The sequence below is a fragment of the Vipera ursinii genome, assembly GCF_947247035.1.
Source record: "Vipera ursinii genome assembly, chromosome: 2".
Taxonomy (NCBI): domain Eukaryota; kingdom Metazoa; phylum Chordata; class Lepidosauria; order Squamata; family Viperidae; genus Vipera; species Vipera ursinii.
The window spans coordinates 109,682,541-109,696,348 of record NC_139513.1 but is presented as its reverse complement, the minus strand read 5'-3'; the positions used below and the strand labels follow the sequence as shown (position 1 = coordinate 109,696,348).

Here is a 13,808-nt window from a genome sequence, read left to right as displayed (position 1 = left end):
AATTGATATTTGAAAATCTGACATTGCAACTAACTTTTTTATTATTCCGTTCTCAAAAGTTACACATACTTAAAACACCTGTTGGTTTAAGCTGAGGACAAGCCCATGCATCAAAAAAGAGAATTTTGTTGGAAAAAATTGACCTGAGTCAATGAAAGGAAATATCAAATATCTCTTCTGCAAAATTGTCTGTTTTAACTATTAAATCTGCAGCTGTGCTATGGGTGAATAACAAGCCTCTCCTTTGGAGTTATATATATCAATTATTCCTGTAGGTAAATACTTTTTTTAACATACCCTTTCCAAAGTCAGAAACGAGTCCTTTAGACAAAAGTCGTCCTCTTCAGGTTTTAAAAGGTGCTTGAGACACATTATTTATGTAATCGTATCTCTTGTGATCAATGTTTCTTTTTTCCGCAGCTGTAGATAGTGACTCGGGCAGAGAAATTGACTGCCAGTTATGTGGTGCCTGGTTTGAAACCAGAAAAGGGCTGTCAAGTCACGCTAGAGCCCACCTGAGACACCTGGGAGTGAGCAATCCAGATGCTAAAGGATCTCCTATTGATGTTTTAAATGATCTCATCAAAAATGAAGACTTCAAAGGCCGCCTTTCCTCTCTCCTCCATAGCGAGAGAGAATCATTAGGGGAGATTGGGAGTTCTGATGGACACAGGCCAAAGAACACAGCTACCGCAACACCTACCACAGGCATGAAACAAGCACACTCACCAAGGCCTTTGGGCAAACAGCCATCTATACTCTCACCTCACTCCCTTCCACCATCCAAGAAGCTGAAGCCACATGGGCACAGGCTGTCACTTGTGGCCAGTCTACAAAGGAAACAGGGTCTTTCTTCCAGTGCGTACTGGGCATCAGATGCTGAGATGGCTCCACTCAATCTCTGTAGGTTCTATCAGCGCTGGCTATTGTCCCCTCCTCCTCTTCCTCCTCCTCCCCCTCTACCCCTCTAGTCTTGTTTATGTGACATGGAGCTGTGCACTTAGAAATGCAGACCTCTTGTCATTACCTGCCTTATGTCTTATTTAACCAATAGTGGGGTGGAGAAACATACTCTTTGGCTTGCATTCTCCATTGCGCTTTCCCTTTCAAAGCTTTTTCTGAGTGCTATATTAAAGCTTTCCCAGCTGGCCTCTGCATATACTGATGTTACCCATTCCTTCTCTAGGCATTTTCTCTATTTGATCCAAATAGACAACCAATTTTTGACCCAGGGATATGCTTGGTTTCTATGCAGTTAGAAATTTCAAAAGACAACTGTGGATTCCACATAGTTGTTCCTTATGGAAGGAGAAGATTATTATTATTTTTTTGCTATTTAAGACATTTTTTCTTTTGCAGCCCTGGCCTTTTTTGTGGCCATGGGTTGATTTCTGACTTCTCCATTTTGTAGGGCTCTCACTGGGCGTATTCAGTCTCAACGGAATATTGAATACCAATTTGTTTCTCTTTGACACATAAGGTCTTAGCTTTTTCAGAACTAGGATGAACATTGTTTCTTTTGCCATTTATACCAGGGCTTTAACTAATGCTTTAACATCCCATATCAGGGATGAAGAAGAGTAACTTCAAGGTGATTTAAGATGTTAGCTGTGTTCCTCCCTTAATGTAAATAGATAAAACCAGTCAAAGGGTATCTTCCTACTGGTGATTAACAATTGATTGATAGCCACACACACCGCATATTTAATAGCATATGGCGTATTTAATGGCACCTCTTTGCTTTGATTGTTCTGTATTACCTAAAGACAATTGCAGGGTGGCAAATAAGTGACACTTGGTGGTTTCCCCCCGAGCTTTCTGGGGGTGAGTTCTTTGATAGGGAGACTTACGTAGACATTGAATGATGGGATAGAAAATATAACTCTTAATTTATACTGTGGGATTATCTGTTCAGTGTGCAGTAAGTCAGCGTGCTTAATCCAGATGGGTGGCTTTTGTATTTTAAAAGTGACTGTGTGATAACCGCCATGGAAATGCCTGAACCTCTTCCCTCAAAAGCTGAATGAAGTTGGATTAGAAGGAAAGTGTACAACTGTGTTATGCTTTGACATTAGAAATTATCTTGTATCAGCTGCGTTCACCCTTTTTTAATTGGACATTTTCTGCCGTTCTCAGTTCTTTGTCCATATTAACAGGGAGCCTTGTTTTGACCATATCTATCCTAGATGTCATGGTGTTTTATTGGAAATTATCGATGTTTATTTGTTTTGGCCAAATTTACTGAAATACCAGCTTTGCTTGTGAAAAAACCCTTGCACTATATACTTGCTTCATATTGGGACAGGAATACATAGTTGGTGCCCACATCATCCTGCTTTTTCCTGCTCATTTTATTTTATTTTATTTTATTGCAGTCACATTAATTTATTGGTTCTTCTTTCTTGTTTATTCTCAGCCTCTGGCGCAGAACCTGTGCGGGACATCAGATGTGAATTCTGTGGGGAATATTTTGAGAATCGCAAAGGGCTCTCCAGCCATGCCAGATCCCACCTACGTCAAATGGGGGTGACTGAATGGTACGTGAACGGTTCTCCGATTGACACACTCCGAGAAATTCTGAAAAGGCGAGCTCAGCCTCGGACCCATACCTCGAGTTCCCCAGCACATGGTCAGAAATCAGTCAGCCAGTCTGTCCTCGGAGGTTCTCTGGAACCCTGTAGCCCAGGAGAAGGCCACATGCCTGGGATCTCTAAGAAGGCGCAGCAGCCAGGAAGCCCCATGGGGCACTCGCCTACCTCTTCTCCTCCCCCGACTGCTAGAAAAATATTCTCTGGGCTTCCTTCTTCTCTGCATAAGAAATTGAAGCAAGACCAATTACGGATGGAAATCAAGCGGGAAATGATATCTGGGGGACTTCACAACGAATCGCATCTGTCTGACAGAGCCTGGTCACCACGGGAGGAGATGTCTCCACTCAATCTCTGTAAGTGTTAGTGATGGGTACGGGATCCCTAGTTTTGTGATGCATGTCTGAATGGAACCGCGGTTGGAATTTCATAAGATTTTTTTCCCTTCTTTGTGTTTGTTTTTACTAAGCGGTGAATTTTGGATTACAAGACCCTGCATGCCGTTCTGACAATTTTACCTGTGTGTGCAAATGTATTTTGCACCGTGGAAAAGGATTGTTTTGTTTTTGACAGTTCCTTAATAAAGCAAGAAGGTTTAAAACATTTAGTAATTGGCAAAATAGAGGTCCAAACACTCAATCTTTCTAGGCTAGCTTCCCCCAAACTGACTGACCTCCCGATGCCTAGACTTTAAATATTAGAATTCACCAGTCAGCATATCACTTGCCAAAAATTCCGGTCCTCGTATCTAAAAGATGGCAATATTGAAGAAGAGCTATCCTTCAAGTTGCAAATGGTTGAAGCATAAATGACCAGTGTCTCAAGGCTTTTTAAAGCTCCAGATGAGTAGCTGTAGAGAAGCAAGATATAGACAAGGTTAGATCTCCCCACCCTTAATGTGACTTGAAAAATGCTGTAGAAATAAATAAGGGGTTTGGTTTGCTGCTAGTTCCTTGTTTGTTAAACGTTTTCTGTGTGTCTTTTATCTAAGCTGCTCGTGCAGACCCTGTCCGGGAAATTCGTTGTGAATTTTGTGGCGAGTTTTTTGAGAACCGGAAGGGGCTGTCTAGCCACGCCAGGTCCCACTTACGTCAGATGGGAGTAACTGAATGGTCAGTCAATGGATCTCCCATTGATACACTACGTGAAATCATAAAGAAAAAGAACAAGCCGTGCTTGATCAAGAAGGAGCCAAACACAATGAGCATTGAGCTTCCCACAGCTATGGGAGACGATAGAGCTGATCCTAAATCGCCTGGGAAAATTCTGCAGCCCATGACATTGTCTCCACTGGGCGGAAAGACTGGAAAATCAAATCTTGGTCGGGATATGTCCTTGTCACTGCTCAAGTCACAGGAAGGATTCCTGGCACCGCTCTCTGCTAAACGGCCACTATCAGATGAACGACTGGGTGGCCACAGTGAAATGAAGCAGAAAACTTACATCCAGACTGAATTACCATTCAAAGCCAAGCTCCTGCATGAAAAGCCCACTCATACATGTAAGTGCTGTCAAGGTACAGGGAAGGGATATGAGTGGGATTCAGATAAAATTTGGAATTCTGTGACAGGGCTTTTCACAGTGAAATTGAATTGCTTACTGACTGGGTAGAGTGAAAAAGATGGTTAAATAGTAAGCCGGTACCTTTCGGTATTCGATTTTGTTTTATAGCAGCTTCAAGCCTGCAGTAGTAATATACTTAGCAGTTTCATACAAGCTCCTTAATGCAAATAATCATCTGTTGGGGTAGTTTTAAAGTGTAGAACGTGGGCGTATCTTTCTTCCTTCCTGTGTGTTTAATTCTCCCACCCTCTCACCTTGGTTCATAAAGAAGTTCCATCAGGTTTGCAGAAGCAAACAAATAAATAAACTACTGTATCCCAGCCATAGTTCCATGCCCTCAAAGTGGCCAAAGGTATTTGCAGCATAACTGCTTTCATACAAAGAATAGCGGGTTTGGTTAGCTTGTAAGTAGTAAGCTAAGAGTCGGAGAAAGCAGTGCTTTAGGGATTTCAAACTGAACTTTTCAAAAGCCTTAGTCCCGAGTGATATTTAGGGAGACATAGAAATCCTGAGATGGAACAGGTAAGGATATCATTCAAAACCTGAAGTGCTGATTACGTCCTTTATTGAGGATTTTGCTCAGTCCAGCTCCCTGCCTTTTCTGCTTCCAGCCAGTGAAGCCTGCTGCGAACTCTGCGGCCTCTACTTTGAGAATCGTAAAGCGCTAGCCAGCCACGCTCGGGCACATCTCAGACAGTTTGGAGTAACCGAATGGTGTGTGAACGGATCCCCAATTGAGACTTTAAGTGAGTGGATCAAACATCGCCCCCAGAAAGCCGGAGCCTATCGCAGCTACATCCAAGGTGGGCGGCCCTTTGCAAAGAAGTTTCGCAATGCTGCTCACATGCGTGACGGTGATGCCTCTGGGAAGAGAGTAGCCCTGAGCCTGCAGGCAGGCAGTCCTTCACTGATGAGCAGAAGCCTAAGTGGGGAGATGATGCCAAATGAGCCCAGTAAAGCTGTGGATGGTTATGGCAGCGGTGAGCGGCCCGCAATCACATCTCCTTTGTCGCTTGTAAAGTTGGAGGAGCATCATCAGCATAACATCAACAGTGAGTCGTTGCTCTTAGATTGTCAGCACAAGATGCATTGCAAATTTCTGGGAGTCTACCTCTGTGAAGATCTGACCTGGAAAGTTAACACAACCCAGGTGGCTAGAAAAGCCCAACAGAGGCTTCACTTTCTTAGGGTCTTGCGGAAGAACAGGGTAGAACAACGGCTAATGACCCTCTTTTACCGGTCTGCTATAGAGAGCGTCCTCTCGTATGGTATTGTGGTTTGGTATGCTGGTCTGACAGCCGTGGACAGGAAAGTATTACAGAGGGTGGTGAGCACAGCACAAGACATTGTGGGCTGTCCCCTGACACCACTGGATGACATCGCCAGGGCTCGTTGCCTTAGAAGAGTGAGGAAGATTCTCAGGGATGACTCACACCCTGGACGGTATCTCTTTACTTTCCTACCATCCGGTAGGAGATATAGGAGTATAGCCAGCCGTACCAACAGGCTGAAAAATAGCTTTTATCCGTGGGCTGTTAGGCTTTTAAATGGGACATAATCTCTGTGAACTTTTGCAGAATTGACTTGGGAGGCCGGTGTGTGGTGTAGTTGGTTCACATGGTGTGGTAGGATGGAGGGTTTGTTGTCACTGTGTGTTGGGGGGAGGGAGCACGGGGGGAGGCTCAGCTAATCTCAATGTACACATGTTGTACTTGACAATAAAGGTTTATTATTATTCATTGCAAAGCTTGCTGGAGAGAAGCCTCGGCAGAGGAGGCCCTTGGCTTCCTTGTGGGGAGGTGGGTACGCTGGCAGAGCTTGGAGTGCTCCTAGTTTGTAAACACCTCACTTGCCTGCGCCTGATGGCTCAAATGGTCTGGGAAATTCTAGCAAAGGACTTGAGTAAGGTTGATTAAGAGACTTTAACTTTTAGGTGAAGAGCTCAGAGAGCGTATGCCAGAATGGGCAGAGTTGTTTAGAAAATCCGGCGTGACTTTCAGACTCCCATCCTTTTCTTATCCCCCTTCCCAGCATTGGCTTTCTTGAATACATTTCATGTTCAAAAAGTCGTTTTTATTCCACCTCTATCCCAGCTGGAATTGACTTGCTATATTCCATACACTTTCTGAACTGAACCTTTCTCTTCATTAGAATTTGAACGGAGGCAGGCTAGGCCCATTGAGGCTCCTCTACCTGGGGATGAGGAATCCACCGACTTGCAACAGAGGGCTGAGGAGGTCCGCCAGCCAGCCCCCAGAGTGAGACCGGTGCCCTCTCTGGTTCCTAGGCCACCACAGACCTCCTTGGTGAAATTTGTAGGCAACATCTACACACTGAAGTGCAGGTTTGTCTCGTTCTTCTGTTGTATCAATTCTCGAATTCACAATTAGATATTAATCATGGGAATATTTCTGGCGACACCCTGCATCTGGGTGACCCCAAGACAATGTTTCTTTTTCAAAACCTGTTTGGAAACGAAGAGGTAAAATTGGGAGTCTCCGTCGAGGTTTCGCATTATATAAATTTTCACACTCTGGCATTCAGACGGATACCAATAGGTATTGTGTTCTTTCCGCAGATTTTGTGAAGTGGAGTTCCAAGGACCCCTCTCCATCCAAGAGGAGTGGGTGCGGCATCTTCAGCGCCACATTTTGGAGACTAACTTCTCCAAGGCCGATCCGTTGCGAAGTGGGACTGATGTGCCTGCAGCACCACCTGTAGCCGAAGCCCAGTAGCAAAGTTCTTAGGAAGCACCAGCATTCCAGGGTTTCTGCCTTACATTTCCAAATGTACAAGAATAATGTTGAACAAATAGGGGGGAGGGGCGAACACAATATTTGTTTTTCTGAATTCTATAACTTCGCCACAGAGTCCAGGTATTTGTAGACTTAATTTGGACTTTAAGAGGCTAAGAGAAGAGTCCAGAGTTTGAGCACTAAATAAACCATGTTCGGGGTTTTGGGAGATGTCCTTATTGACAGCAGTGGCATTCCACACTAGAGCCTCTTGTGTGTGTCCTGTCTGCGCAGAGGGAAGATGGTTTTTTTTCTCCCCAAAGAAAGAAAAAAAAGCAAAAAAGAATTGTCCTTAACCTTCCAGTAAATGCAAGTTTTTCCAAAGACACACTCTCCTTACAAGGAGAAAACACGCACTTGCTCTGTTGCAGTTCAGGCTGTAGAAGATGTTTTGGTGAGAGTTATGAATATGAGGTTCTAGTGAAAGTTGTGAACACGGGGATCATTTTGAGCCCGAACATAAGCTGGGAGGGTAGAAGCAGAGCTAAGTTGCTGTGTGGGGAAAGGTATTGATTCTATATGTGACCTTAATATATGTTTGATTCCTTAGGTGACAAGTCTTTAGTTTCTGTGGACGTTGGATCCTGTTCTGCATGTTCACATCCTCTAACTGTGTGTAATGGGGTTCTCCGTCCCAGTACGTTATAGGGGAAATCAAGAACTCCTTGACCATATACGTTTGCCTCTTCCTTGCTTCCTAATGTCAGTTGGTTATCTTTGTTTCCTGTGGAATTTTATATGTAGGTAATCCTACTCTGCAATACTATGGCAGTGTGATTTTGGTAGAGGGGTAAGATTCTCTTTTATCTTAAACCTTGGGCTAACGATTGACCTCTGCCTGAAGATGACGTGTCCTTCTGGCCAGTTCTGAATTAATAAGTTATCACCAGGAGTGACTGAAGAACTTGCAGCACAGCCTTTGGGACTTCTAGTTGGAGGGGCTTTACGTGTTGTTTCCTTTCTAGCAGGCACTTGGTGCAGTTCCCGGATCAGCAACAGTAAGTCCTACTGGAATTTCTGCTTTCCTGTTTTTGATGACTGTTGCCGTCTTCTTTCTCTTCATTGAACCTCAACTTTTTAAACTCTAGTTTTGTGTAGAAATGATGAACATTTGTTTTTATTTGGAACTCAAGCTGATCAAAGCTCGGAGAGAAATTACCTTTTAACTTTTTCAATAGGCATATTCTGGTTATTATTGTACCTAGGAATATGTATATTAGATTAAACTTCTGTTCTGGAAACAAAATGGAGAATCTGAAGGTGTGCTTTTTGAGTCTTTGTAGAAAAATGAAAGAGTACCAAAAAGATAAAATAAAAAAGAAACCTAGGGTTTATGTAGAGCAGGGGTGTCAAACTCAATTTCATTGAGGGCCGCATCAGCATTGCGGTTGCCCTCAGGGGGCTGGGTGGGTGTGGCCTACTGGGTGGGCGTGGCTATAGTGCGTATGGCCTACTGGGTGGGCGTGGCCAGCTCTGCATCGTTCGCATCAAGGGTGCCTATGGGGGCCTGGGCAGGAGTGGGAGAGATCTGAGGGTCTCTGGCAGAAGGAGGGTCTCTGGGCCAGGGCCAAGGCAGTGGGGGCCGTTCCCTCACTGTTTCCAGGATGGCTTCGCGGGCCGCATGAAGCCACTTCGCGGGCCGGATCTGGCCCCTGGGCCTTGTGTTTGACATGTCTGATGTAGAGGGAATTCCAAGAGTGGATATGGAAACAGTTTTCTGAAAAAGTCCTAGATCTTACCACTTAGCATATATTGAAGCATTGTGTGCTTTTGTTTTTATTTTGCTTTTCTCTTGAGGAAAAAACGAAGCTTTCAAAAAATGTTGCTTTCACTTGTTCATCATCCAAGATATTCTCACAACTAATACGGCATAGGAGATTGTAAACGAAGTTGATTAGGGCAATCAAAAATATAATTAAGGTCTTGCATAATTAAGGGACCAGTAGTATCAGTAAGCTCATTTTTATCAAGAGGACATTTATTTTGAGATGTATTTTTCCCCTTTGATATTTTAAATATCAATCCATGTCCTGTATCCTTACAGTATGAAATGATCTTAATCTAAAATCATTCCATGTCAATGATTTTTCCCCCTCCACATTTAACTAAGTACAGAAAGCTACAATGACAAGGCAGCATAACCCCTTCAGTAAACTGAACAGATTCCTTTGCAGAGTTTAATTGTTGATTTCAGTTCAATTGCAAATTGCATTGTGAGAATCACTAACATTAGTGAGATCATAACCAGAAAAATGGTAAAGATGCAAGCCTCTAAAATGCATGCTGTGTCATACAGGTCATCCTCAAGATACATGTGGTCATTTAAATTCAGGATACGACAGACTGTCCAAAAACTACTTATAACCACGTTTTGAATTTATGGCCACTGCAAGGTCATTTGCCCTTATGACTGACCACAGAAACGTTGCAGCACATTCACATTGCCTCTCTCCCAACATACCCCACTGTATACCCAGAGACCTTGTGGCTTCTTCCCCCCCTCCCCTCCCCTCCCCCTTTGCACATAGTTTGAAGAACTGTGAACCTCATGTTAGGAAAGGCCAATAATCCCTGGACCACGTGGCCACCTAGAAGTGGCCACTATTCTCAAGTATGCATTAATCGTAGTATGTTATTTTTTAAATTGACACTCTCATTATTGCTATACATTTTTAAAAACAGTCCTTTTATATTTCCCTGTTTTAAAATTAATAGCAGGGAAATATCTTCAATTTGAATTTTTTTGAACTTTTCATCAGATGAGAGGATAAAAACAAAAAGAAAAAAATCGAGGAAAAATAAAATTGAAATCACAGAGTTGTTCAGTCAGCTTTAAGATGGATATAGGATTGGGCTACAAACATTCTAATTGTATATAATAAAAGGTATGTTCTCCCAAATTTATTGAAATAAAAATCCTGGTAACTCCAGTCACCTGCCAGCAGTCCTCAGGATGGTGAGATGGTTTGAAATTAGATCAAGAATTAGGAGCCTTCCAAGGTGTATTTGTTGCACATAAGATTCGGACACCCAGGTTGTCATGAAACTGGAAACAACATAGTCCCTGAATTTGAGAGAGAAATACTCAGTGTCTTTGGAAAATGGTTTTTTGTACTCCCCCCAAAAAACACAAAAAAAACAACCCACAAGTTCTTCAGGCAAAGCAAAAAGCATTTTATTAAGTTGGGGCAGTCAAATCTCTATATTCAGTACAGAAACAAGTGGCACATACGTTTCATACATGTGATACATCAGAAAGCATAAAGTATAAAAGCCATTGATTAGAAATGAAAAAAAGGACACCCTTAAAATAAGTTGCATCTCCTCCTTTCCCACCCAGGGGAACGCTCAATGACTTCAGCAAAGGAAATAGTTTTGGCTCAAAGAAAAGACATGGTTTCTTAAACTTCAAAAGAAAACATGGATGCTATGCTAAAGTGCTTAATATCACCTTTATTAAAATGCTAATAATGAAGCATAAAAGTCCAGGCAACAAATTCCCTATTTGTTTCTCAACATAGTAATTTGCTAAACTACCCTTGCATTAATTAAGCAAGTGAACAATTAACATTTGACACTGTATGGGATTTATGGTGGGAGTGTTCTGTGGGGCAAAACTAAGAATAATGGCAACACTGGGTTGCAGATATTGAAGGGGTACATTTAAGAAGACAACATCCAAGCAGGGCAAGGCCTATCATAGCCATTCCTATAAGCAGTAAATGTTTCACCCGCTCCAATCTGTCATCCAAGTCCCAAGTGTTTTGGTTTCCTTGAAAAGTTTCCCTGTTTTTTTGACGGAGAAATTATTTTAGCTAATATCTGTTGTGTAATTAAGCTTTCATAAAAAATGCAGCAGCTTTGATTAATATATAGATACAGACACATGCCCCTAATGTTCCACTAACAACTGATCTAAGGCATTTTGTTTTCAATACTATTGTATTTCTGAGAAGTTAATTCATCCTGAAGTTCCTTACAGCTGTTTGAGGTGTCGTTAAGAAAGATTTCAAAAACAAAATACACATTTGCAACAAATTCAGCTAAATGTTAAAATCCTGTCTACAAAATGGGGGGGGGGGCGCGAGAGGAGCTTGTCACCAATCAGTACTTGGGGGCACAGGAAAAAGAGGATATCCTTTACTTCCATTTTGGGGGGAGGGTGTTGACAAGGAGAAAAATCCCATAAGTTTTATTTTGCAGGCCAGCATTTTTGATCACATAAAGCTTGAGCTGAACAGGAGTATTGTTCTAAGCCCACGCCAGCAATGGGGTGGGCGCGGGCCGGCAGCCTGCGGGCCGGCAGTTTGACACCCCTTTCCTAGCCTATCCCATATCCATTTGTTGCACATAAAGATTGCAAAAGGAACAAAAGGCCGACAGAAGTCATGGCTGTTTAAAAATAAGTCCACAAAGGTTCTCAAAAGAGTTCCAAGAGTCTGTCAAAGTCAGCAAAGGTTGACTGTCCCTCCGGTTATGAATCCAGGGACTTTTTAAGCCACATGAAATCTCCAGCTGGAATGGATGGATCTAGTCAACTCAGAAGAACTGTGGCCTTCAGCAGTGCTGCCTTCAGTGCTCACTCTGCTGCTTCTGTAAGGATAGAAATGTTCGCTATTAGTTCATCTCGCCCCAACTGAAAGAAACGTCTCATAAGCAATACCAGAGAGAACAGGTGCAAAGACAACAACACAAGGTTCTTCAGCAGTCCTTACTCTTCAGCAGCCTAATAAGTGATTGCCTTTAATAATAAAAGAAAAGGCACCCAAAAGTGAAATGACCAGGTCTGTACACTGCTTCAAGTTGACTAGTTAAAGTCCTGTTTCATAAGTGACTAAACACTAATTTGTAAAGGCTTGAGTCTGACATTCAAGCAGAATAGTAGCACCTCCTCAGGAACAACAGTGAATGGAAAACCCATAATCAATCAGTAGCAGCCAAAACTCTTGGGCAGGCGTGTCAAACTGCCGGCCTGTAGGCTGGTTTCATCATACCGAAGCCGCGCCCACTCCATTGCCGGCAATGCAAAAAGAGTCGCGATATGTCGCGACACGTCACGTGGCATGGAGAGTTTGACACCCGTGCTCTTGGGCATCCAATTGCATCACAAGCAACAGGATCCAGTTGTTTAGTGCTTACCCCCTCCTGGCTCCTGGTTGTCTGCCGCCTCCTAGATGTGGGAGTAAAGCCACAGTTTTTGTGTGTTCTTTGAGGTGGACTGATCTGAGCCCTGCAATCCTGGGGCAGGTAAAACAATTAGATAAAAACTATCTTGAGTTCATAAATCACACAAAGCCAGAAAATGTATGTTTGGTTTTATTATGTCTATTGTCTGAAGCTGGTGTAGTTTATACACGACACTACACTTTAAGATTTCACATTTGATAGCTCAGTAAAAAAGAAGTATCTAGGTTTTTATTTACAACTACTATTTAACAAATCTAGGAAGAAATGAGACCTGTAAAGACAGATTTGCAACATTAGGTTTCAAGGACCTATACCCCACAGCCCTAGAATGCTTCTGATATATTCTCGCACCCCTTACAAAAGTTCAAAAATAACGGCAACAAATTATGCATATACACTATAATTTTGTAAACTCAAGTTTTTGCACACTCTGGAATATCATCTCACACCCCTAGGGGTGCGAGCACCCCCAGTTGGGAACCCCTGACCTATCATTTAATCTTATATCTTCCATAGTCTGATTCTTGAGTTTACAAATAGAAAGAAACCCCAGTTTTAAGAATCAGAGATTCTTTAAATAGCAGTTATGAAGCATTAAATACTGAAAATTAGTTTTCAAATATGGCAACAAAGGGAAATTGTTCAGTTTGCCCTACTGTATACCTTTTTAAAAGCACTCTGGAGGTATAGGTGTGTTACTCAGTTTTTGAAATTAAATATTAGAATCATAAAGTGAATGCTAAACGTTAGCTATAGTTTTGCTCTGTTAGAAAATAATCAATTTAATTTCATAATAAAATTGCTTTCTGTCTGGTGTGATACAATTATACCTTTATGTTGAAAATAAACATTTTAATATTACAGTAATTATTTTATAGAAAGATAAAATCCAAACTCCATCCTATTCAAAGTAGAATCAGTCCACGGGGACTTCACAGACACAGGTTTTCCATATAGTTTTCTTGCCAATAATGCAAAATTGGTTTGACATTGTTTCTTCAATATTTGGGCAGGGTGTGTGGGTTTCCCCCCCCCTTTTAGCTTTGCTTCCCAATGTCCCAGTCTAACCTGTGCCTTTGGAATTCCCTTGTACACTCCCTTTCGAATACTATACTAACAAGGTCATTGGAGCCCAACCATGGCCAACCAGTTCCACAGGTTTTGTTTGGGTGTCAATCTGTGGCAGTGCTGTAGTCTTATACTGAAAACATTGGGCCGCAATAGGAAGCAATGCCAGAGGTTAAAAAAGCAGCCGATATTTAAAGGCTATCAGCTCATACTTCAGAGCCCCTGCTTACAATCTGAATCAGATTTAGCAAGATTTAGCCAGACTCTTTCAAGGGGTGTTTCATTATTAGAGAACAATACTGCATTGCAGTAGTAGACTGTATTGCAGACTCAATCTAATGAAAAGGCAGTAGTCTTTATCTCACTGCCAAGAGTTATTTTCTCTGTCAGACAGCCATGATTTTATACATTCACTGTGGTTAGCAGGCTAAAATTTGCAGACTAATGAAGCTCATTGGCTTAAAGCACAAGAAATAAAACAAATCTGAAACTGGACCTAGAAGGCAATGACTAATCAGTTCTATAACTGTCAAGAAAACAATACTGTGTGGGTATGTCAGTGAAGTCACCAGGAGTTGACTCGAAGTTTTAATTAATCTCAATCTCA

At 42.2% G+C, this 13,808-nt stretch overlaps 1 protein-coding gene across 1 annotated transcript in view; it reads left to right on the top strand.

Annotated features, from left to right (window-relative positions):
- The window catches only part of WIZ (WIZ zinc finger), a 71,664-nt gene extending 63,425 nt beyond the window's left edge, over window positions 1-8,239 (top strand). Inside the window, exons 8-13 of the mRNA XM_083355391.1 lie at window positions 421-903; window positions 2,417-2,944; window positions 3,580-4,089; window positions 4,763-5,203; window positions 6,303-6,495; window positions 6,730-8,239. Coding sequence (XP_083211517.1) covers window positions 421-903; window positions 2,417-2,944; window positions 3,580-4,089; window positions 4,763-5,203; window positions 6,303-6,495; window positions 6,730-6,886 — 2,312 coding nt within the window. The 3' untranslated portion in view covers window positions 6,887-8,239. The remainder of the gene's footprint in view (window positions 1-420; window positions 904-2,416; window positions 2,945-3,579; window positions 4,090-4,762; window positions 5,204-6,302; window positions 6,496-6,729) is intronic.
- The last annotated feature ends 5,569 nt before the right edge of the window (window positions 8,240-13,808 follow it).